This window comes from Crocodylus siamensis, chromosome 1 (assembly GCF_052110815.1).
Source record: "Crocodylus siamensis isolate JL-2025a chromosome 1, ASM5211081v1, whole genome shotgun sequence".
In the NCBI taxonomy this organism is placed as follows: domain Eukaryota; kingdom Metazoa; phylum Chordata; order Crocodylia; family Crocodylidae; genus Crocodylus; species Crocodylus siamensis.
In genome coordinates, this window is record NC_143395.1 from 392,591,540 (window position 1) to 392,616,958 (window position 25,419).

Below are 25,419 nucleotides of genomic sequence, written 5' to 3' on the forward strand. Positions count from 1 at the left end.
GCCTATTTGTCACCTTGAGAGGTGGGGGCCTAGGCCCGAGTAACTTATTGACCCCCTTCAAGTGGGGAGGCTACAGGAAAGGTGACAATTAAGTACTTGGGACAAATAATAATGAAAACGGACAGGAGCAGAGGTCAAAGGTTCATACCAAGAGTGCCAAGGGGAGACACTGGGCACACTGGGCAGTGCGCACTGGCCTTCCAACGAGTCCAAGGAGCCGGTGGACACTGCCCAGCGGTACTGGGAGATGGGAAGGAAGTAGGGCAAGGAAAGTGGCCCCGCAGTCCCTGGGGACCCTCCTGTCCAGCGCCTCCTTCCCGGCCAGCTTGGCCAGGAGCAGGCTGACCCTGGGGCCCGGTGGGGCCATGGCCAGGGAGCGCCCAAAGGAAGAGGCGAGGGGAATATTTGCAGCCAGACCCTCAGCAGGAGGCTGTGGGGGAGGCGGTGCGGCGCCGTGCGCCAGGGTCTCCCTCTGCTTGCAACGGGGGGCAGGTGCGGGGGCTGGAGGGGACCTCCCGAGGTAGCGCCGGCGGCAGCGACCCCGGGGCGAGGCGAGCCGCGGGGCCGGCGGATACCCGCTCCGCCCGCCGGGGCCGGGGCCGGGGCCGGGGCCGGGGCGGGGGGCTGCTCCCTGCCGCCCTCCCCCGCCCCTTCCTCCTGCCTGCCGGCCCGCCGCGCCCCCCCCCGCACGACACGGCGGCCGGCTGCGCGCGCCCCGCTGCGCCGTGCCGCCGGCGCCCGGCCCCCCCGCGCGAGCCCGCCTGGCAGGAGCCCGGCCGCCGGCCCGGCCCGCGGGGGCGGCGTCACCTGCGGGAAGCGGAGCCATGCGGGGCGCGCGGGGCCGCGCGGGGAGCGAGTGAGCGATGCGGCCGGGCGGCGTCTCCGCAGCTGCGCCCACGATGCCGCTGCTCGTCGCCCTGCTGCTCTGCGCCCACTTGTGCAGCCGGCCGGGCCCCGCGGCCGCGCAGGGCGGCTCCATCAAAGCCCTGCGCTCCTCCAACCTCCGGCGCGATGGTGAGTGTCGCCCTGCCTGCCCCTGCCCCTGCCCCGCACGTGCCGCGCCGGGAGCCCCTGGCGAGCGGGCAGCGCCCCGCGGCGGGATGCCCGGCCCCGCACGGCCCCCGCCCTCTTGCCCCGCCGGCGGGAGCGGGGCTCGCTGCCCCTCTGGCACGGGCCGGGCGCTGCGCTGCGAGCGCGGCGGGGCCGGGCGGGCTCCGCCGCTTGTCAGGACCCGCAGCAGCGCCGAGCCCCGTGGTTTGGGGCGCGTGGTGAGCAGCTTCTTGCCTGGGCTGACGCGGGCACCCAGCTTCGTGTTTCCCTCGCGCGGCAGATCCTGGCTCCTCGCACATGCCGCTCTGCTTCTGCCTGGGGGAACGGGAGGAAAGGCAGCTGCCCCCTGCCAAGTGGCCAGAAGCGAAGTTGTGTCTCTCAGCTCGTTTCTGACTTCTTTATTTCCCATCGGTTCCTCGTGATGGTTTGTGCGCGGGTCGTATCCAAGACCAGGCTCTTCTTTGCCTTTGTCAGTGGTTATTTTTAACGGTGTCCATTAATTGGAGTCCCCTTTGAAGTAGGTGAATGGATGATTAGCATCAACTTCCAGGCCATCAAATTGGGGCTCTTTTGTATCCATTAGTCAGCCATCGCAAGAAAATATGGAAAAGGATATCAGATCTGTGAAAGTCCTGGAGACAAAAAAGTGAAAAACTGAAGGGATTTCTAGCCCTGATATTTAATGCACTCATGCTTTTATCTTTTGTTTTGAAAGTAGAGTATGTTTATAATAAAAACACATGCCCAACAATTTCCCCTTCCTCCACCGAAATTGTTGAATGGTTTATTAATCCCCCTGTCCTGTTTGTCTGCTCCTGTCTCAGTTTAAGCCATGTACAAGAACAGAGTGTTACTGAACTATGCTAAGGGGGAAGTTCCCTAGTCTGAGTCAAACTCCAGTTTCCTTGTTACTTAGGACGACTTCAGTATACCAGCTGTCTTTATTATTATTACTATAATTTCTTTATGTGAGTATTAAGTAAGATTCAGCAACTGATCCTTTGGAACTGGTCTTTTAACCTTAGCAGCAGCAGCATGAAAAGAGATCATTTTACTCCAAGTGAAAAGCAGTGCCTAGGGTGGCATTGTTTCTTATCTTGGGCGTTATCAAGAGCAAGGAAAAGCATATGTGGGATCATTACTATCCTGCTTTTTCTGTCAATCTTCATGATTTGATCTGAGGGTTGAGCATGATAGCTTTGGGGCTGTCTGTTACTTAAGTCAACCACATCAATTAATTGACTCCAGTGGGAGTAGCATTACTCTGCTTTTTTACAGCAGTGAGCAGGAATGAAATGGAATAGGTGAGATATGTGGGCCATAATCTGGCCAGCCCTGCTCATGTGCCCATGTGCCTGCTCATGTGCCCAGGTCTTGAAAGATGTATTTCTCCCCTGTGCACCCAGGCATGGTCAGCGCTTTACATGACATTTCTGATGGTGTAAGTTAGGGATGGCCAACCGGAGACAAATGTGCCACAAGTGGCATGGGCAGCCTCTGCATGTGGCACGCAGCAGATTGGGGAGGGATCAGGAAACATGGTAACAGGTAGGGCAGGAGCAGAAAGCATAGTAGCTGATTGGGCAGGAGCACAGGATGCAGCAGAAAGCAGAGCAACAGATTGGGCAGAAGGAGATCGAAGTGGCACTCAGGCAAGTGGGGAGGGCTAAAAAGGCTGCCTGTAGGTCAGTAACAGAATTTTTGTGTATAAGGCTCCTAACAAAAATGGTATTTTTTTCTTGTGTTGGTCTGAGGTGTTGATATGGAATAACACTGATATGTATATGGCTGATGGACAGTGTTTTTGGTCTACAGGTGGTTTTAGATGTGACAGTGTAGAGTAGGATGAGGATAAGGGCATATTTTTGTTGGTACATTTTCATTATCATCTTTCTAAATGCATCACAGGGACCAAAACTAATTCAGTATAAAGTCACAAGTTGATGATCATGATTTTTATGTTGCAGAATGACAGAGATCTGGAAAGGAATCCCAGTCTGTTAACCTCTTGAGAAAATCCAGATTGTATGTTGGAAGTCCCATGACAACCTACATTTTTATAAAAAGGAAAACATCTCTTTAAATTCTTTCATTGACCACAGGCAGAATAAACCAGTCATACTGAAAGCTGATAGTTTTAATTGGGGGCCCAAAGTGCCTTTTGACTGAAGCAAACTTCTTTTGCACAGTACAGGAGTCCAAATTGCCTTTCTTCTTCAGCTCCTAAAAAGTTGGTGTATTTGTAAACCAGACTTAGTTAAAACCAAGGTTACTCTGAAATAAATCAAAAGATGAAGAGTAGTACTCATCAAAAACATGCAATGAAATGATTATTAAATCTAACCAGACTATAATTCTTGCTGCAGCTGCTAAGAATGTAGGTTAGATACCACTGGCACCATGTAGGGAGTGCGTGTGGGTGTATGTGCACCCCCTAAGATAGGCGGTGCACCCCCTGGGAAAAGCGCCCCCGATGCTGCCGGTGGCATCTGTGGGCGGTCACCACTTGCCGCCCCGCTGCCTCCACCACCACCACCGGTGGTGTCTGTAGGCAGTCCCCGATCACTGCTGGCTGCCACTGCTGCCGCTGCTGGCAGCGTCTGCAGGTAGTCATCGACCGCTGGTCGGTGCTTGCCACCCCCCGCCCTGCCGCCTACGCTGCCCTGGCCACCTGCAGGAGCTCCCCCTCCGCCCGTCCCCACCGCCGACACCGCCACAGCTGCCTGTGGGAGCTCCCTGCTGCCACGTGCCTGCCACTGATACCGCCGCCTGCGGGCACTTGCCATGCCAGCCTCCAGGGGCATGCGCCATTCATGTTAGGTACAGACGTTACACTTAATGCACTTTAAATGCACATAAAGCACTTTATAGCCGTAATACACAAAATGCTTTAAAAATGGTGGATCCTGCTCTAAGTTAACCCTGGATTCATGTGTACTAACCTAAAGTGTTTTCTGTTAAAGTGTTTCATTGAACATGTGTGCCAGATCCCATCGATGGTTAACTTAAAGCATGATCACCACCATCCCAGGTGGTGTTGCACAGGGTTGTGCTCTAGACCCAGGCAGAGCTCATTTACTCTGCGAGCCTAGGCCAGCCCTGCCCCCTCCGGGCATCACTCACCTGAGTCAATGACAGTGTTTGATCCCAGCCCTGTGTGCAGCCTGGCTGCAGGGGGCAAAGGGGTTTTGGGCCCTGCAGCTGTCTTGGTCCTGCAGCTGCTGCAGCCCAGCTGGGTGGGGGGCTCTGGAGGAAGGAGACAGCTCTGTCTCCTGGCAGCTGCCCTGGCTGGGCTGCAGTGAGCCATCGCTTGGACAAGGAGGGCTGCAGGGGAAGGGCTTCGAGAGTCTGTGTCCCTGCAGCAGCCCCAGTTGGGCAGCATGACAGTGCTGTCCACCTGGGTTGGTGCAAGGACACAGATCTCAGAGCCCTTCCCCTGCAGAAGCCCCGGCAGGGCCCAACTGACGTTTGATAAAGTGCTAGATTGTTCTCAGTGGTGGCAGATGACAGAACAAGGAGCAATGGTCTCAAGTTGCAGCAAGGGAAGTCTAAGTTGGAAAAACTTCCTCACTAGGAGGGTGGTCAAGCACTGGAACAGGTTACCTACAGAGGTGGTGGAGTCTTCATCTTTGGAGGTTTTTAAGGCCTGCCTGCCCCCTGCCTGGAATGATCTAGTTGAGGATGGTTCTGCTTTGAGCAGGGGTTTGGATTAGATGACCTCCTGAGGTCCCTCTGAACTCTAATTTTATATGATTCTATGAATGGGTTGACAGTGATGACTCAGCTGTCGAGTTTAGTGTGTCTCATTTTTTTTTAATTACTGCAGTTTAGAAACATCTACCACAGTCATGGCACACCCCATGACATTTATTGTATTTTTAATGCCACCAAATAGGCTATTGAAGTTAATTAAATTTGCATGTAGAGATCTTGTGAGCGTGGACCCTTATCACTTCATTTATCTAGCAGAAGTCTAGTAAAAGATGCTAAGTATTATTATTTATTACCTTGCATTACAAATCTAGCAATGTTTTTAACTGAAATGCTTCCTTGTATTTATTACTTGGAAACATTTGAAGAGGTGCTCTCAATCTCAATGTCTCTATCAGGGATTACTGACAGACTTTTCCAGTATGCAAATGATCTAAAGGTTTGCCATCAGATTCTGCCCTTACATATATGCTGGGGAAATCTGAAGCATTTACATCAATGAAATTCAGGTAAGATTCTGGTCCATGAGGTTTTCCATTTAAATCCAATGAATTTTATTAAGTTTTCATTTCATGGAAGCTTTTGTGCATACATTTCATAACTGATTTTCTTAAAATGACTGATTTTCTTGCCAGCGATGATAAGGGATTGCCAATAGATGCTGCTGGTGATATCAGTGGCAGGGATTTTCTGGGGAAAGCTAGTTAATTGTTAAAAAAGAAAGAGCCAAAAGTAGTTCTGGTGTGTTTGTTACCCTGAATTTCACTGACCATTTTTGTGGCTTTTCAAGAAAATAGTTGTTGCCTAATCTCCACCAGTTTTAAGAAACATAAGTGTTGCATGTAGTAGCACACTTCAGTCTGGAATTGCTTAACTTTCCCATAAGCTGATGGTGTTCCTTAGTTACATAACTGTTTGGACTAAAGTAACAAGGATATTATGTACAAGTCACAACTCTGACTCAAAAGCAATCAATATGATGGAGTAGTTAAAAAAAAACCTGGAATTTTTTTTTTATCAGATAGATGTATATCGCACGGTGGAAGTTCTTTCAATCAGAAACCTCAGTCAGTCTCTGAATTACATTAGCTTTTGTTAAACAGTATGTTTGGTACTAACTTTAAAGGCTGTACAGCTGACCCAAAAAAGTCAGGGGACCACAGCTTCCATCATGCCTGATAACGAAGGAATGGCATTTTATACCAGCAGAAGATCTGACCCTAAGCATTTAATTGCATGCTTAAATTGGGCCTGATTTAATTGCATACAGGATTGGGCCTAATGTTTTTAAAATGTTCTATAGCAAGTAAAAGAGGGAGTAGAGTGATGGGATGATAAAAGGAGTACTTTGCATCATAAATTTAGAAAGAATATTGAGGTTAGGACAAGACTGCCATTCTTTTTCTTTCTCATAGACAGTAGCAAAAAAGGTGCATTAACATTTTTGAAAGGTCTTGCTGAACAGCAAATTGTATGACAGGTATTTTGTTTGAACTACTCCAAGCAGTCAGGGTGTGGTTTGCATGTTCTTGTTAGCATTTTAACTTGTGGTTTTTGAGATGAAAGCAACATTTCTTTTTTAAAAAGTTGTTTAACCACTTTCCAGGGGGCTGATGGCAAAACTGTAGCCTAGGCTCTGGTATTTTAAGCATTTTTATTATTGGAAAATATTACTAGTTTTTAGTTGTAGCTTTGTATTTTATAAGAAGAAACTTAGAGTAGAAGAGATTATAAGACATTTCAGTGAAGTAATATACAGATCTGGTACTTTATATTTGGCCTCATCAGATCCAATACATATTCATAGTTTCATAGTTAGTAGGGTCGGAAGGGACCTGAGCAGATCATCAAGTCTGACCCCTTGCCATGGCAGGAAAGAGTACTGGGGTCAAATGACCCCAGCAGGGTGATTGTCAAGCCTTGTCTTAAAGACCCCCAGGGTAGGAGCCAGCACCACTTCGCTTGGAAGTTGGTTCCAGATCCTAGCCGCCCTGACCGTGAAGTAGCGCATCCTGATGTCTAATCTGAATATACCCTCTGCCAGCTTGTGACCGTTATTTCTAGTCACTCCTGGTGGTGCTCAGGGGAACAGGGACTCCCCCAGTGTCTGCTGGTCCCCTCTGACTAGTTTGTAATAGGCCACTAGATCCCCCCTCAGCCTTCTCCTGTGGAGGCTGAACAGGTTCAGGTCCCGTATCCTGTGCTGGTAGGGCCTGTCCTGCTGCCCCTGGATCCTGCGAGCAGCCCTCCTCTGGACCCTCTCCATGTTGTCCACATCCCTCTTGAAGTGCGGTGCAGTACTCCAGCTGCGGTCTGACCAGTGCTGCATAGAGGGGGAGTATCACCTCCTTGGGCCTGCTTGAGATGTAAAAAGTGTGGTTGGCCTTCCTGGCTGCATCCCCACACTGCCAGCCCATGTTCATCTTGGCATCAGTGATGACTCCAAGATCCTTTTCTGCCTCTGTACTGACAAGAAGGGAGTTCCCCAGCCTGTAGGTATGGTGCTGGTTCTTCCCCCCCAGGTGCATCACCTTGCACTTGTCAGTGTTGAATCCCATCCTGTTCTCATCTGCCTGCCTCTGGAACCTGTCTAGGCCCGATTGTAGCCTATTCCTTCCTTCTAACGTGCCCACATCCCCCCACATCTTAGTGTTGTCAGCAAATTTGAACAGGGTGCTTTTTACTCCCTGGTCCAAGTCACTGATGAAGATGTTGAACGGTGCGGGCCCGAGGACTGAGCCCTGTGGAACCCCACTGCCCACATCCCTCTAAGTCAAAAATGACCCATCCACCACCACTCTCTGGGTGCGGCCCTCCAGCCAGTTGGCGACCCATTTGATTGTGTAGGTGTCGACACCACAGTCTTAATGAGAACGGGGTGAGAGACAGTGTCGAAGGCCTTCCGAAAGTCCAGAAAGACTACGTCCACTGCTACCCCTGCATCTAAGGATTTGGTGACCTGGTTGTAGAAGGCCATCAGGTTGGTCTGACAGGATCTGCCTCTAATGAACCCGTGTAGGTTGCCCCTTAGCATTAATCTCCCCTGCTGGCTCTTCATGGACATGTGCCAGAATAATTCTCTCAAGAATCTTACCCAGGATTGAGGTAAAACTAACTGGCCTATAGTTCCCCGGCTCCTCCTTCTTTCCTTTTTTGAAGATGGGAACCACGTTGGCCCTCTTCCAGTCCTCTGGCACTACACCAGAGCACCATGAGTGCTCATAAAGCCGTGCCAGGGGTCCTGCAATGACCTCAGCTAATTCCCTCAGCACTCTGGGGTGGAGATCATCCGGATCAGCTGATTTAAATACATCCAGTCCCTCCAGAAGTTCCCTGACTAGGTCCTCCCTGACCCTTGGCCTAGATGTGCCTCCCCTGGGGCTTGAGGAGGGCCCGGTGGGGGGGCTGATCTGGTCCCTGCTCAGGAAAATGGAGGTAAAGAAGTTGTTAAATAGGTTAGCTTTGTCGTCTGGTCTGATGAACAAATTTCCTAGCATGTCTTGCAAGGGCCCCACGTTATCCGGTACCTTCTTTTTGCTCCCTATGTATTTAAAAAAAGACTTTTGTTGTCCTTGATCCAGGAAGCTAGTCCCAGTTCCATCTCCATCTTGGCCTCCCTGACTGCCCCCCTGCATCCCTGAACAACCACAATATAATCCTCCCTGGTGATGGCCCCTCCCTTCCATTGGGTGTACACCTCCCTTTTAGCTAGAAGACATTCCCGGATACTTTTGGTGAGCCATGGGGGCTTTTGCGCCCTCCTGCTCCCTTTAATCTGTGTTGGGATTACCTCCCTTTGGGCTTGGAGGATCGTCTCTTTAAGCAGCAACCACTCTTCTTGGACACCTGGCTCCCCTCCCCTCTGGGACCTCAGTGCTTCCCCAACTATTCTCCTTAGCTCATTGAAATCCACCCTGTTGAAATATAGGGCTGCTGCCTTGCTGCAGGCCTTTGCCACCTTGTGCTGGATGGTGAATTCCTGCAGGCAATGATCACTATTGCTCAGGTGGTGGAGCATCCACAGCCCCCTCACCAGGTCGTCACCCGTGGCCAGTACCAGGTCCAACAAGGTGTCTCCCCTGGTGGGGCTGTGCACCTCCTGGGTTAGATGGAGGTTCTGCATTTGGGCTCGGAACCTATGTGAGCGGTCAGACCTGGCTGACTGCTCTTCCCAGCAGATGTCTGGAAAGTTCAGGTCACCCATGATGACATCCTTTGACCTAACTACCTCTGTGAGCTGACATAAGAATTCCCGGTCTAGCTCTTCCCCTTGGTTGGGTGGTCTGTAGTAGACTCCCACCATTAAGTCTCTTTCCCCGTGACTGCCTTGTATTCTGACCCAGAGCACTTCTGTGTGCCCCTCCTGTAATTTTGTGATACTTGATGTGGATGTGTATTCCTCCTTAATGTAGAGCGCCACACCCATGCCTTTCCTCCCTGTCCTATCCCTCCTGTACAGCCTGTAGCCCTTGATATTCACCGCCCAGTCATGCATTGGGTCCCACCACATTTCCATGAGCCCCACTGCTCCTCCTGCTTGTTTCCCATACTACAAGGTTTGTGTATTGTGCATTTGAGGCCTCCTGAGGATGTGTGCACTGGCCCCCTAATCTCAGCATTGCCCTGGCCCCTGTTGCTTACCTGTGTATATGTTCCGCTCATCGGTCTAGGCTGTACTTGTGAGTGCTGCTTGGTTTAGCAGTCCAAGTCTTCCTCCTCCCTCATCTTCCCCTTCCTCCAACAAGCCTAGTTTAAAGCTGCCAGAGGAGATCCACCAACCTAGAAGAGGACACATGCTTACCTTTAGGGGAAAGGTGGAGCCCATCCTACCTGAACATGTCTCTCACCATGATGTGCAGGTCGTTGTCAAGGAAGCCAAAGCCTGCCTCAAGGCACCATTCCTGAAGCCGCCAGTTGGTCTCTGCGATGCACTTCTCATGCCATCTTCCACGTCCGCTCGCTGGTAGAACAGAAAAGAATACTACCTGTGCGCCCCCCAGAGCATGGTAGTCCGCCATCAGGTGATCAGGGCTTCTCCTGGCCGCATCATTAGTACCCATGTGGATTAGGACCATGGGGTAGTAATCGTTGGGCTGGATCATGGCCTGGATCATCCCCATCACGTCATGAATCTTTGCTCTGGGTAGGCAGTAGACCTTGCATGTCGAGGGGTCCTGGCGACAGATGGGGCCCTCTGTACCTCTCAGGATGGAGTTATCTATGACAATCACTTGATGCTTTCTCCTCCAGGACTGCTTAGCTCCTTCGGCCTGTTTGGAGTGTGGAGAGTGTGGAGTTGCCCCCTCTCCAGTTGCTTCCTGTCCCTCCTTTTCCTCCAGTGTTGCCAGGGCCTTGTACCTGTTCTCCAGCTGGACTGGAGGAACTGGTACTGCTGTATGACGAGCAGCCCCGGTTCTGGAGGTGACCGTTTGCCACTCTGCAGTGGAGGGCACTTCCCGAGGTGCTTCTTCCTTGGGTGAGTGACCCTGCAGGGAAAGGAAATAGTCATTAATTTCTTCCTCCACCCCGATTCCCCTTAGCCTGCTAACCTCCTCCTGGAGCTCCCTCACCTGCGCCTCCAGGGCCCTAAGGTAGGTGCCTGCAGGACAAGTGTGGGGGTCCCCAATCCCTGCCCCCCCGGGCCTAGGTGGGCAACCCCCGCAGGCCAGGGGGTGAGGGCACACCAGCTCCCCCATGGGTTCTGTCTGGGTGGAGGCCTCAGACAAGCCCCGGGTAGGCTGCTCCCCCCGGGCAAGGGCCCTGGCAGCACTCCACATCAACACCACCATAGGAGTTGCTGCTTGTTTTTAGCTTGGTGCAGTGCCTTCGCCCTGCCCTAGTAGGAGTCTCCCTCCTGGCCCTTCCTGCTTGCCCGCCAGCGCGAACGCCGATGCATATGCCGGTGCGCTCTTACAGAGCGCGCCTGTTTGTGCACTCTGTTCTCACACTCTGTTCGTGCGGCGTGGCTCGGGAGTGCAGCTCCCTACCGGCTCAGCTAAGGGGGATCTGGGGAGCTTCCCCTCCGATCCGACTCAGCTGTGTCCGGTCTCTCTGCCCACTTACCTTAGAGGGATCACTCCGCTGCTGCTGCATCCACCTCTGCCTCGGGTCTGGTAAGGGGGCACACGTGCATGAGGGATACATGTGTGCCCAGATCCCTCGTCTCCCCCCTGTTCCTGTCTCCCGAGTGCCGGGGGCTATGTCAAACCGCGGCTTTTAAAGGCCGTGGTTGGAATTTCCTGTCGCTGCCCCAATCAACCAATCAGGCGCTCTATGTTGCATTAAAAAAAGTTTTGCAAGAATGTGTATTATTTATTCATGCCTTTCTAATTTATACTGTAATATGTCCCACCAAAAAAAATTCCCCTCTGGAAAATAGCTATTAGAAAGACAGGGAACAGTCTTTATTCCACAAACACTAATAACAAAATGATCAATATAAAGGGTACCGTAGAAATCAGTGTTTATCACTCTTCAGACTTAGCATGGTAAAACTTTTATTCTATGTTATACCTATATGTAATTGTAACCAATTAGGGTATACAAATGAAGTAGGTAATTTTTAGCTATTAAACCTCACATTTTGTTCATAGTTGTTCATATAGCATAACTTTGTTACAAATGAAACTTAGGTCTCTACAGATATCCATTTTGAGGCATGTGTATTATTCAGAACTTAAAAAGGAGTCAAGCAGCAGGTCAAAAGCTCTGTGCTGACCCTCTGCACAATGGGAAATCTTACCTTTATATCTAAATATAATAATAATATTGTTTGGATTTAACTTTAAAAAGGAATATGCTCCTTAAGATTTAGCAATCATAAGATAAAGCTTATCACATTATCCTTTTATGAGGAAGGTACATTGTACATTATATACTTTTGCTCTTCCTGATAAGTATCTTCCGATTGAAATGTTGGAATGGGTTTCTTGGCAATTTGTTGTGAATCAGTCTCCTGTTTATAAAGCTAGAGGCATGTCCTGTTTACAGTGACAAAGTAGCTATGCTTTCTTTTGAGAGCATGGTTTGGCTCTACTATTTTTGTAGGGATAAATTCTACATGATTTCAAGCTTCCTATTGTACTTGAATAATCTTGGGTTTCATGCTTCCTTTTTGATCTTAGTCCCACGCTGTAAAAGCCAACATCCCACATTAGTGCTTTGGCAGTCTGAGTTCTGCATACTGGAGATGGTGAAGGAGGACACTCTTCACCTTCTGAGTAGACTTCCTGCTAATGTATTTCAGCCCTGCTGCGCAGGGAACATTATGAGGTCAAACTCTACAAAAATATTTATCAAACGCTAACTCCATGTAAGGCTTAAACTAGAACAACAGACTTTGACCTTGCTCCCAGTGCAATCAATGCCAAAACTCCTGTTAGCTGCAGTAGGACTAGGGCCCAACTCATCGTCTGTGCAAAGTAAGGTGCAGTAAAAGCAAAAGGTTTGTGTGTTTTGTGTATCTGTAGGGCAGTAATGGTATCTGCGTGAAGTTAATCAAATCATAATAGCTATTAATTAGGGATTATATACTGATGGGTAAAAAACCCCCATAGCACTGATAATTGAATGGGGAATATTTATTAGAGGGCACTAAAAACACAGAACATTGTGAATTTAAATTGTCCAACTGACTCTCCTTCTTTAGTGAAACCTGAGTATGTAATAGGATAGCCTATGGAGGCTTCAATAGTTGTTAGAATATGGTACATTTTTAAACCTGGAAACGTATTTGTATTTTTAATGGTTCCAAATTTTTTCAAGTTGCATTTATTTTAGAATACCTTGATTGATTTTTTTTTTCTTAGATGAGTGTCAGGAAGCTTCTGTCATAATTGCATTTTTTTGTCTTGTGACATGATCTTCCATAAGGTGCCTTGAGAATAAAGCATGGTTGAATGTAGTATTAAATTTAACTGATTTAGGTCAAACAGGTTTATGGAACTTCTGCCCCAGACCTCTTCCTTGTCCCTCAGCATCTCAGCATGCTGAGTCCCCCAACATCTCATCATGCTTTGCAGCCCTGAGCCCAGCTGTGCTGTCTGCTCCAGAGAGCAGGGCTGGCCCCACTCCTGTACTCCCTGGCTGAAGCAGTGAGGCCTGGGTCACTGGCCAGCTCAGTCTGCCACTCCCCCCATCCCACCTGCCCCCCTCTCCCCCAGGCAAACCCCACTTGGGGCCAGGAGCCAGGGACCAGGGTTAAACTCCTCTTCCCCCAAGAATGGGGATGCCTTGCCCTGCTTGCTTACTGCTGGCTGTGACTATAGATTACAAATCCAGGAGGCACCTGGAAGCCAGGAAGAGGAAGTTATGAGTAACCCTGCAGAGTCCTGCTGTTATTGTGGATTACAAATCCCAGAGACCTCAGGGGCAGTAGGAAGAACAAGCAAATGCAGCCCAGCTGGCTATATGCCAGAGAGCCATGGTCTAGCACCCCCCTGGCTTCTAGCTTGAGCCACTGCAGGCATGTGGCTGCATTACCTGAATCAAAAGTGAATGTCTGTTCATGTACTTATTGGTTCAATCTTTGTGGCTTAGACTAACTTGCAAAGACTGAATTAATTCAGCCTTGGTCATTTTGACTGTTTATGATTTTGATTTGAGATGCTGAGTGTAACCTACCTGAGCCAGGGGCAGTCATGTAACTACTATACTGAAGCAGCACCTCTTTGCCTATCCAGGTGTGGCATGTATACATCTTACTTTCCACATCCCAGGCCCTTACAAATAATGGAGGCTGCAAGCTGCTTCAGCTGCATTCCTAACTGGCAGCTTTCTCTGTGAGAAAAAGAGACAAATCCTAGAAAGCCTAAGCATCACCCCAAGACATGCAGGGGGATGGAGAGGGCAGTGACTGTCTTTACATTCCCCAAGGGTATGTAGTTCCCTGCCTAATAGAAGCAGGACTGGCATATGAAGACATCAGCTCAGGGACTCAACCTCTGTCCGCTCTCTCTTCCCCTGGCTCACAATACTTTCTTTCAGATGGGTTCTATCAATCTGTTAATCCTCCACGTAGGCACTGCAGTGCATAATATTTAGATGCTCTTTCCAACCAGGTGGTCCAGAACTACAGGGTTAAGTACCTAGAATTCCTAAACAGTAATAGCAAGACCTAGGTGCCTCTCAAGGGTGATCCATAATGTCTAAGGGACACATGTACAGGTAGCAAATAGCAGTAGTTTAAATAAAAAGGGACACCTGGGGCAGTAGCCCTGGGCATTGCTGTTGTAGGAGGTACAAAAATGGTCATTGCTGTAGCAGTGGCTGATTGCCCCACTGCAACCGGCACAGCAGCTGCCTGTGCTGCCCTGTGCATTGTAACTACCGCAGGCATAGAGATGCTTTACCTCACCTCTGGTCAATAGCACCGGCTGTCTGAATTCATATTTTTCCTTGGAGCTTAGGCATCTGAGTGAATAGTGCAAGAGAGGTGCTTCCATCATGTCAGATTCCACACAGAGGGTAGATACCTCCCTAAACCAGGCCACCTTAACTCACAGTAGCATTGAGTTTAGTGTGAAGCATGCGTGCCCTCATTCACTCTTGAACTCAGCCGGTGAGAATGGTGGTAACTGTCTTCTGTCCAAAAGTCATCTAGAACTCATGTCTCTGACTTCCTGGACACGTGTCCTTACAACTAGAGTACTAGGCAAAAGTACCATCTCTTTTTTATCCTTTGCGGTGTTTTGTATTGAGCTGTCTATGTGCTCTCGGTATCAGTCAGCAGATGTGCTCAGACCTTGCCTAGCAGTTCCTAGCATTCATCTGTATGTGCCACAGCTGAGCTTAGGTGGGAGTAAGGAGAGCCAAAGTTCTCCAACTGGTGGGCCACAGGCAACCTGCAGCCTTTGAGGAGACTCCAGCGTGCTACTGCCCATTTGCCGCCCCTCCGATTGTTCTTACTGTGGTGGTGGCCAAGATCTACCTCCTCCAGCTTTCTCACTTTCTCTTTCTGCCTTCCTGCTCCTGCTCCTGGGTAACAGAAGCGGTGCAGTGGGAGGGTGCTGGCCTGTCTTGCATGGTTGGGGCTCTGGAGTGTCTGTGCTGTGCATTTGGCAAGGGAAGGATCTAGGCTGTGCACACAGCAGTGGATTTTTTAGCCACTGATTTGTATTGCACTGTGACTTAGGTCCTATTTAGGCATTTGCAAGGTTGAGTAGGATTTGGGTGTATAGTCTTAGCTGAGAAGAACATGAGGAATGGGGTGAAATAGCAAGGTGCATTGGTACCTGTTTTGGAGGGCAAAATAAGAAAAAGTCAGACTTTTTTGCTTGTATCATAATATAGCACTGCAATCTCTTAGTGTCCAGATGCTTGTTTTAAAGTTGATTCCGCTAGTGTAGGAAACAGAATTAAAATGGTAAAAATAACCAATGAAGGCTGGTGCTGCCACTCTAGTACCTGTTCCTTTGCATTTGTTTTTAATCTGATTTTGTCTAGTAGCAAAAAGCAAAAATATACAGCATTTCCAGTTTCTTTGTAGTAGCAGTGGTAGATTGTAGAAACCCTATAGCAAATGTTTCTGATTCTTCTATATTTTACATGGATGGGAGTCAGACCATTTCCTTTGTTGGTTTATTCCTAAGCATTATCATTTACTTATTTATCTGCTTTTCTGGACTGCATACCTTTATGGCTTAAAACAAAGATGGTGCTCAATATTGATATTTCCCAGGGATAAACTAGTATAAACACTAGTATTATCTTCTTCCCTGTATTGACTTTATGGTTTTCATGCCAGTTTAAAAATTCCTAGTATTCTTAAAGAAAATAAAATCTCAGGTGCCTGACTGTGAATATTTGAATCCAGGCGACACTGTGATTCATTGTGACCTAATACTTTTTTCTACTGGGGTTCAAGAAGTCTGATGAAATGAACTGACAGTGTGATCAGATTTGGGCAAGGATTGACTGGGTGGAACTGTTAAGAAGCCCAACTAGAGGCAATAGCTAAAGGAGCATAAAGGGATGCCCTAATAAAGGGGTTTATACCTTGCAGATATACATACCTGTGACATCATACTTAACTTTTAAGAATTTCATGAATGCTATTAAAGTCATTGCTTCTTGTCTGTTAACTGCCACTACTGAAAATAGTTCAGGTCCATCCTCTTGACCCATGGAAGCAGAATCCTCCTCACTGAGTGCAATTAGCAAATAGCAATAAACGCTGGCACAGTTTGAAGCATACTGAGCCAGAGCAGACCAGCCCAGGGCTGGCAGAAGGCCCAGGGGGTCAGCCTGCCAGCCCAGAGCTTCGCTGCCCTGGCTCAGTGTGCAGTGGAGGGGATGGCTGGGACACAAGGGTGCCACCGTGTGGGGCTAGCCAGATGGCAGCCCCTGCACTGTAGCACCCTTGTGCCCCAGCCAGCCGCGCTCACTATCTACACGTGCATTTCATCACATATAACTACTCTGCTGTAGGATAGTATCTGTGAAGTTAATGAATTTATTGCACCCAATACGGGCACACATGTAGACTGTAACACTTTACTGTGGAGCTAATTAAGCTCCACATTAAAGTGCACGTGTAGGTGCACCCATTGTCTGTACAAAAGGAGGGACTTTAAAAGGAAAGGTGATTTTACTGGGTTTCCCTTGCAGAGTTGGAAACCCAGTAAAATGATAATACATTGGTATATATGATCCAGAAAGTTGGATGTAGTCCAACAAAAAATGAAATGGATTCACTTACTTTCTCTGTCCACGGCACAAAAAACAAACACCAAAAGTAATGACAAGTAACTTTGATATCTTCTTAAAATGGTAATAATTCATGGTGTCATTGGCATTATAAGAAACTTTTTCTGAAAGCTCCTGCTTTGCTTGAAGGGAAAAGTCAACACCTTTTTTTTTTCCATCCACCTTTTAAATCAAATTTTATAAACAATTACTGTCATTTTATGACATGTTCCCACTGAATAAATTTGTTTAAGAAGGGTCAGAAGCTCAAAGGATCCGCTCAAATCCTCTTCTTCCTCTTCTTTCATGCTGTACTGTTGTCTGTAAAGTAAATAGACTCTGTTATTAGTAGGATTTTTTTGTTAAATTACAAGGATCCTTGGCACATCCTTTTAATGTGGTAATTTGAAACGCATTGTTAATGATTATGGATCATGTATTTGTATTACAGTAGCACGTGCAGGCCTCATTCCAAACCCATTGCAATGGGACCTATGAGAAAACACATGATAAGAAAGAGAACTTAACCACAATGAATACATAATCTAATGTAGTGAGTGTAGCAGATCGCCTGCTTGGGGTTTGAAGTAAAACTCTGCCTTATCACTGCTCCATGCCCGATTCAGGTCCCATTGGAAAAATGGGAAGACACCCATTAATTTTTAACATGTTCTGGATAATTCTTCAAAGAACTGAAGCCACAATTTAATGTCATGTAAAGTTTTTCTCGTTATTATAGCTCTCATATTGTAGTACTTCCTGGAAGGACTAAGTCTTTTGTTCATTAACCCCCACCCCCCCATATGATTTATTGATTCATTTTATCTCTTACTGAACAGAGTAGAATGGACAGCCCATGTGAGAGAGTGCTGGCTCATATACTTCAGTGACAATGGGTAAAGCACCCAGTTAGATTCAGAGCCTGTATTTCATTTGATATTTTATAGAGCACAAAGATACTGAATATACACACCGTGCCTGTCTTTTTGTTAATTCCACTGTCAAGCCTGGATTTGTGTGATTGTTCTCAATTTGTATAAAAGTAATTTACTGTAATTGTGACCCTATTAAAGTATTGTGATTTCAGCTGCTGTTCACCTCATGCTAATGACTAGTAAATAAAATGCTAATTTACTTACAGCTTTGTGCTGCAAAAGTTCAGGTAGTAAAATAGTTTAATTAGCAACCAATTTGTACACTACATTGAATAGATGCTCTAATCTGACAGCTTTTAGACATCTTTGTTGGGAGCAAGCTGATTACAATAGAGCTGTTAATGCCATGATTGTTAAAGCTGTGTCTATGTTTCCAATTTAAACCTGTAAGGAATTTGTGCCCTGAATGATGTAAATCACATTAGACTTATCTTTAGTAGAAAACATGAGGGGTCTGAATAGTTTACTCCTAAAAACTATAAAAAAAGCTATCCACTTTCCTTACTCTGTAGAGTGGAAGATAAAAAAGTATGAAAATCCACCCAGGAACACAAGACATGGCAGCAGTGCATTCATGGCATTCTCCTCCCTAATCCCAATGATTAAGCATGACTTTCTTTGCAAAAATTAAACAGCCAGGAATTCATGAATCCTGGAGAGATGAGGAATAGCCCGTTTGTGACAGTGTTGCCTACACAATGTTGTCTGTGACTTGAGTTACCCTTCCCAGTTTTCATGAGCAGTTCAGGGCCACAAGGCATCTTGACAAGTGCCCTACCCCCTGGTTGCTATCCTGGGACCGGAAGACCGATTTCTAACCCCTCCTCCTTGCCACCAGAAGTCTCCCCCTTTTGGAAGGGGGGGGGGTTGCACTGTGAACCAGAAAAAAAACCAAATCATACACTAAAAGTCACACATCTACTATACATATTTTATTTTTGTCATGATTTGTGTTTGCATAGTATATATAAAAATGACTGCATAATAACTCAAATATAGTCTTACTCTTGTATACTGTGTGGGGGTGTTTGAATTGTGGTTAGGGTAGGAGTAAGTGTATGGTGGGGTGTGGGGTGTGGTTGTGTGTGTGGGGGGCATAGCGTATGTTGAGGGGGTGTATATGTGGGGGGTTGTGGGAAAGGGTGTGGGTTTGTGGGTTGGTGTGGCCCTTGGTAGCCACACTCATTCATTCTCCTGCACTCGACTCCCCTAGTCCAGCCTTGTTCTTATGTCTGCTGTGCCTTGATGTAAAAGTTAACATATTTAGGAGACTGCTCTTGGAGAACCAGGGTAAGTACAGACAGTCAAAAAGCCCAAGCCTGAATCAATTTAGTCTTTGCAGGTTAGACTAAGATGCAGAGATTAAACTGAAAAACAAGTGTACACACGTTTACTTTTTATTTAGGAAATGCAGCCACATGCCTGCAGTGGCTCAGGCCAGAAGCTAGGGCACGCTAGAGCATGGCTTTCTGGCACATAGCCAGCATGGGATGTATGCTCACTTCCTCTTCCTGCTGCCCCTGAGGTCTCTGGGATTTTTAGTTCACATTCAGGGCAACAGGACTCTGCAGGGTTGCTCATCACTTCCTCTTTCTGCTTCCAGGTGCCTCTAGGATTTGTAGTCTGTAGTCTGTAGTCACAACCCGCAGTAACTTTCAGTAAGTTTAGCAGGGTAGGACAGCTTTGCACCTAGGAGAAGCGGGGTAAAATGGGGTAAAATCCCCATTCCCTGGCCCCAGCCAGGGCTTACCTGGGGGTGCAGTCTCTGCCTTTCTTCCTCCTCCCCCCGCAACCATTTTGTGCTGGAGCAGGTAGCACAGCCCAGTGCAGCCCAGCCCAGGGATGGAAAGTACACTGGGATGCTGAGGACTCTGGTTTAACTTAAACCAGGAGGAGGTCTGGGACAGAAGTTTCATAAACTGGTTTGACCTAAATCAGTTAAGTCTGATACTACATTCAAGCAGGTTTATTTTAAAATAGTTTCAGTCATTTTGAAACTGGTATATGTGCACTGAACTTGTGTTCTGTTACAGGTTTCTGATGACAAACCGGTTTGTGTGTAACTTCTGTCCCTAGCCCTAGAGTTGAGTCCTCCTCCCATCAGGCCTCGATTAGGGTCTGTGTCTCTCTTTCTAAGGCTTGCAGTCTATACTCACTCCTAGTCTCTCCTAGGGCCTACAGTCATCACCCTTCTACACAGTTCTGTGGCACCCTTCCCTCTATGCATTTCTTCAGGCACTCACCCTGCCTGTCCCAAACGGGATGTGAGTACCTGGGGAGGGGAGAACAGGGAGGGGTGGCAGTGAAGGTATGCTGATCACAGTAGCCTGGGGATGGGAGGGGGGTGGAAAGCATCATTCCAGTTAACCTACTTGCCCCCCAGATGCACTATGTAGGGGTCTTCTGGAGGCAGCTGGCCAATTTTGTTGGTAGCAGTACCTAGGTGCATAGGCACTGCTAATTAGCTAAAATAGCAGTTTGCAAGTTAGGGACCTGTAGCTCCTTTAACTCTTCTCTTGCATTTGCTGCCTTTTTCCAGCAAGACTTCTTGCAAGCTGCTCTTGCTTTGCTGGCTTTTTTCGCCAGCAAGCAACAGGGGCTCTGTTGCCTGCTATCTCTCTGCGCCACCCAAGTAACAGTGGTTAAAGTCCCCTGTTACACCTTCCTCATAATTTTATAATTCAAACCAATGTTCAACCCTATTTGAATAAGTGAACTTTGTATAAAATTCAGGTATTCAGCATAATTATGCTTTGAAGTCTTAGAGCCAAGTATATGTACTCTATAAAGACATCATGTTATTCTAACAGACATAATCTTAAAACAGGCTGTGAATTTGGCATTGCAATTTTGGGGCCGTTTGGGCATACTGCTTTTCATTTCTTCCTCTAAATACAGTTATTCTCAATATTATTATTAGCAAATAATATCTCTAGACTAGAAATATCTAGATCTTCTTGCCACTTTGAACAGTTGCTATCATCTAACCCTGGATACACACTTCTGGCATCATTTATTTACATGTATGTCCAAAAAACTACATTCCCTTGAAAGCAAAGTGCTTTTGAGCATCTCTGTGTTAGAGAAAACTTTATAGGAGCTGTAGGTTTTTATTCTCTGAATCCCAGGGCAGATTGTTTTTATATTAAATACATTTTTCTTTTTTAAAAATAAATTCATTTGAAATAATGCATATAAAGATTTAAACTAATAACATAATTTAAATACATAAATAGTATTGCATCAATGAGCCGTCTTGAAATTTTAATGACCACTGCTGTTTTCTTAATGAAATGTAAATTAATCTGGGGAAGACATCTTTATCTTTTTTGTTCCAATCAATCTTTATAAATATGTCACAATGCCATATATTGAATTAAATACCTAAATTAATGTGAAGTACTCCACAAAATACGTGTTTTCAGGTCATAACGTGAATTCTTCTGGTGGGCATATTGTTCTCTAAATGTAAATATTTCATTTTGTTGTGCAGAAAGTTTTGCCTTAATTCCTTTTACTTTTAGATGTGAAGAGAATATTTTCTTCATTTATGTTGGTTCATTCAAAGTCAACATATCAATTAGTGGAAAAGGCAAGAAAGCTTCTTTTCCTTTCTCAGTCTATAAATAAAAAACAACTGGGAAAGGATGAAGACTAGAATTTCTAAATATTTGAATGTTCTGGGGCCAGATTTTAAAGGCATTAAGACACCTGGGCTAGGGTCAAACATTCAAAAAGCCTGAGCTTAAATTGATTCAGTTGTTGCAAGTTAGTCTAACCTGGCTAGACTAAATCAGTTTTGTAACCAGACAGACATCCCAGAAATGCAGGCACATGCAAATTTGGCCAACTACAAATTCATTAGCGGGGGTGCAGCAAGGGATCGGATGCTCTGTTCACCAGGGCAACTCTTGGGGTAACAAGGAACAATGGTCACAAACTATCAGAGAGCAGATTAGGCTGGACATCAGGAAAAACTTCTTTATGGTAAGGGTGGCCAAAATTTGGAATGGGCTTCCAAGGGAGGTGGTGCTCTCCCCTACCTTGGGGGTCTTTAAGAGAAGGCTGGATAAGCATCTGGCTGGGGTCATCCGACCCCAGCACACTTTCCTGCCAAGGCAGGGGGTCAGACTCGATCTGTTGAGGTTCTTTCCGACCCTAGCATCTATGAATCTATGCCTGCAGTGGCTCAGGCTAGAAGCCGGAGAGGGGCGCTAAACCAGGCCTCCCTTCCTTTGCACAAAGCTCAACTGAAAGGGGCATGCCCAGGCCCCAGCAGGACGCTCTTATTATACATCCCGCCCCCCAACCTGCTGAGCTGCCCAGCAGGGAATGTTTATCACCTCTAGCTCAGTGTTATCAATCCATTAAGCAAACAGAGGAACATTACCAGCTATCTGTTGATTCTGCCTTTGTCCGGGCTGCCACAGGCCACAGCTTGGAGGTAGCCAGCATGTGGTCTGCTAGCTAATGCTGAGAGGTGTCTGTGAGGGACAGGGGAATGCTTGCTTAGCAGACAGTGGGGTGGGAAAGGGAGAGAAGCCAGGCAGATACCTGCAGAGACTGCTGAGCTGCAGCCAGGAAGCAGAGGGGAGGGTCCAGCTCTGCTGTGGAGCAGTGAGCCCCACCCACCCCAGAGGGCATCCTGGGATGCTGGAGGATTCTGATTTAACTTAAACTGGGAAGGGGTCTGGGGCAGACATTGCATAAATTGGTTTGAGCCAAATCAGTTAAGTCTAATACTACAAACAACCAGTTTTATCTCAAACCGGTTTCAGCCATTCTCAGACTGGTTTATGTGCACTGAACAGCTGTTCTGTTACAGGTTTAACCCAGTTTCTGATCACTTAAACCAGTTTATGTGTAATGTCTGTTCCTAACTCTAGGGATAAGATAGGTGTCTAATGTGATTATTAATTCTCAAAAGTTCTGGTTACTTGTGTGTATCTCTAGGTACCTAAATACCCATTGTTTTTAGTCAACAGGACCAGATTTTCAATGTCAATTCACCAATAAGTGTTTCACCAACTCCTTTCTCTACTAAATTATTTAGTTTGAAATATAAAATATGTTTAATAAACATTTGTCTTATTTATCCAACTCACTTAGGTAGTTTTATTTAACCGTTACAACAATTTCAAAATTTTGTGGGATTTTTTTCATTTTTATTGAGTCACAATTTCTATCCAAATATAGCTTGGCACAAATCACAAAAGAAATGTCGAAGAAAATAAGAAATGTCATTGACCATTTTTTAACATAGAAATGTAGAAATTAGTCTAATAAATATGTACTGTGATATCAAGTTGCTGAAAGAAATAGAGCTAAATGATACAGTGTACCCCCTGGTTATCAGAAACAAATGCCAGAATTAAAGGTCATATTTAATGGCAATTAACTTGTTTACTAACCAATGAGAATGAACTTTCTTTTAGAAACATAGCTTAAAAGTATGGATAAAAAACAAATTTAAAATAAAAGATTTAAATCTACATTTCCACTTGCTGATTTGACTTATGTAAAATCAATAATTTAAATAATTCCATATTAAGCTACCCTATCAGAGCCAAAGCTGATAGAAGTCAACACAGTGTGTGGAAATCCATTTAATAGGTGGGTTCATGAACGAATTTGGTTTATTTACATTTTTTAAGAAATTATTTGCCCTTCTGTAAAGTATTTTGCACCCTTAAATCTCAATCCTGTTCTTAATTGATATCAATGGAATATACTGGAATTAAAATAACACTGTCAACCTTAGTTATTCAAAAATTGTGAATTAGGCCTCAAAAAATCTCAAGTTTTTAAATTAACTGGCGCTTCTTTTTGTATTTCTTTCTGGACTTTGAAATTGTAGGACTCACATGTTTATGTTTTGTACAATCATGAAGGCTAAATCTTTTTGTGTTCTTTAAATTAATGCTGATAGGAACATTGCTTCAACAGCTGGTACTTTTAGGAAAATATCTAATACTGTAGGATTTTTAAAATTATATTTGGAGAGCTGGCATGCTGGTTAATGGGAATACGATTAGAACCACATTTTCTTTTCTGTCTTTCAGTACCAGGGTCTTTTGTTCCCCAAGAAAAACCAGAGTTAGAACAGCATATGTCAGTGGAACACACTCTTCTATCAGCGATTTTCTGTGTATATCCAGTGATCATTTGAGATTTATATGCATCACACTGCCATTTGTTGCAGACCTTGTAATAGTATTAAGCTCTGATTCATAGAGGATAGAATTGGTGCCAAGGGTTTCTGGCAGGGACTGTAGCTTTGCCTGTAAGGAAACAGCTCTCAGTGATGGTTGGTTAAAGATATGCACTAGTAAAAGTTGAGCCAGAGGTTGCTATATAGAAGAGAAAAAACCTTGACTTAAAAATGGCAATGCATGGAGTCTACCCTGTTTTTGTGTTCCGAAAAGACCATTAACAATTGATTTTATTGGAATGTTGGTACATGCTATGAACTCACTCCAGACTAGACATTTAACAGTTATTTTCACCTCTGATTGTTTGTTTTTGTCTTGCACAAATTAATTCACCTCCATCCACTTCCTGAATTCACACTAATTAAACCTACTGGGTGTATCTACACATGCACCTATTGTGCACAAATAAACTATGAAGTTTATTGCTCCAGAACTTTTTTGGTTCAGGGCATGCCATTTGAACATGTGTCCAGGAGCAACAACTCCAGAGCAGTTAGCTCTGCAGTTTATTCGTGTGCAGCACGTGGAGCCCAGTGGGAGCAGCCCGGGCTGACAGGGGACCCAAGAGGACCCCTGTCAGCTACCTGCTAACCCTGCACTGAAACACTTTGTGCTCCAACCAGCTAGCCCTGTGCTGAAACACCCTTGTGCCTCAGGCAGCCACGTCACCATCTGTACCTATGTTTAAGTGCAGTAATTTATTGTGCTGGTGGGTAGTACTTGTGTCTGTTGGGACTATCTGACAGCATAGTAAATAAAACTACACCAGCCTAATTACCCCACACATATAGATGAGTAAATTAGTCTACTGTGCAGTAAAGCACGTGTGTAGACATGCCCAGAGAGCCCTATTGGCATCACAAACCTTTAGAGAACAAAGGGACCACTGTTCCTGCCCAGGGATGATCATTGCAAGGTGTGCAACTGTTGAGGTGCTGAAATCGAGCAGACTGTTCCTGGAAGAGGGCCCTGAATGTGAATAAGTGGGGTAAGCAAGATCAGAGCATATGCCTGAAAACTTCCCTTACTTTTGATAATATCACCCTTCAGCTAGAAATGTTCATAGCCAAGTTGAGAGAGGAAAGGGAAGAGCTCAAAGTAATTTTATGAAAAATACTGCTTCTTGGCACCGCATGTTGGTGACATCATCCCTTTAGCAATGAAGCATGGAAGGCTTTATGGTACCTCAGCTGAAAGCGTGCTGCATAGTCATGACAGAGCAAGAGCCACACAGGACAGCTCTGAGTATCATAGAGCACTTTTGCACATGCTTCAGGGGCGTGGGGGTAGGGAGGCACTACTTTTGTTGGCAGATCATCTTTTTATTTTACTGGTTTAAAGCATCACTTTCCTTTGGGCTGAAATGGAGTGGATAATGTTGAAATTATGAAAACCTATGGCAACTCCTAAGGTTCTTATTTAATCTATTACATTCATTTGAATAAAAAAAAGAAATGTCAGGGAGCATGCAAGGAAAGTCAAATCACTGAACTGAGGTAAGTCAATAGCTAAGCATTTGGAATTAATTTTTGAGCAGCTGAGAGTATGTACAAACATTACAATTAGATTGATCTAAACAAAGTTGGGTCAGTCTAAATGCCTGACATTTGCAGGGCTGAAATCACCCCCAAAATGGCATGCACATTCTCAATTTGTTCTCCTCAGGAGGTGAACTAACTTTAGGTCAAGAAAGGGTCAACTTGGTCTATGAAGGGTTAACTTGATACTGCAAATGCCTGTATTCAAATGCTTGACTCAGCACAGCACAGCCTTGGGGCTGTTGGTACCCTTCCTGACCATGACCAAGATAGTTTTAACCCTGACCC

General features: G+C 46.0%; 1 protein-coding gene across 4 annotated transcripts in view; it reads left to right on the plus strand.

The window, feature by feature from the left end:
• The first annotated feature begins 648 nt into the window (after nt 1–648).
• Nucleotides 649–25,419, plus strand: part of PDGFD (platelet derived growth factor D) — a 229,547-nt gene continuing 204,776 nt past the window's right edge. Inside the window, exon 1 of one of the 4 annotated variants that reach the window (XM_090030102.1) lies at nt 649–1,014. In XM_090030102.1, the coding sequence (XP_089886228.1) occupies nt 864–1,014 (151 nt within the window). In that variant the 5' untranslated portion in view covers nt 649–863. The remainder of the gene's footprint in view (nt 1,015–25,419) is intronic. The other 3 variants (XM_090030084.1, XM_090030074.1, XM_090030093.1) reach the window with 3 other exon arrangements.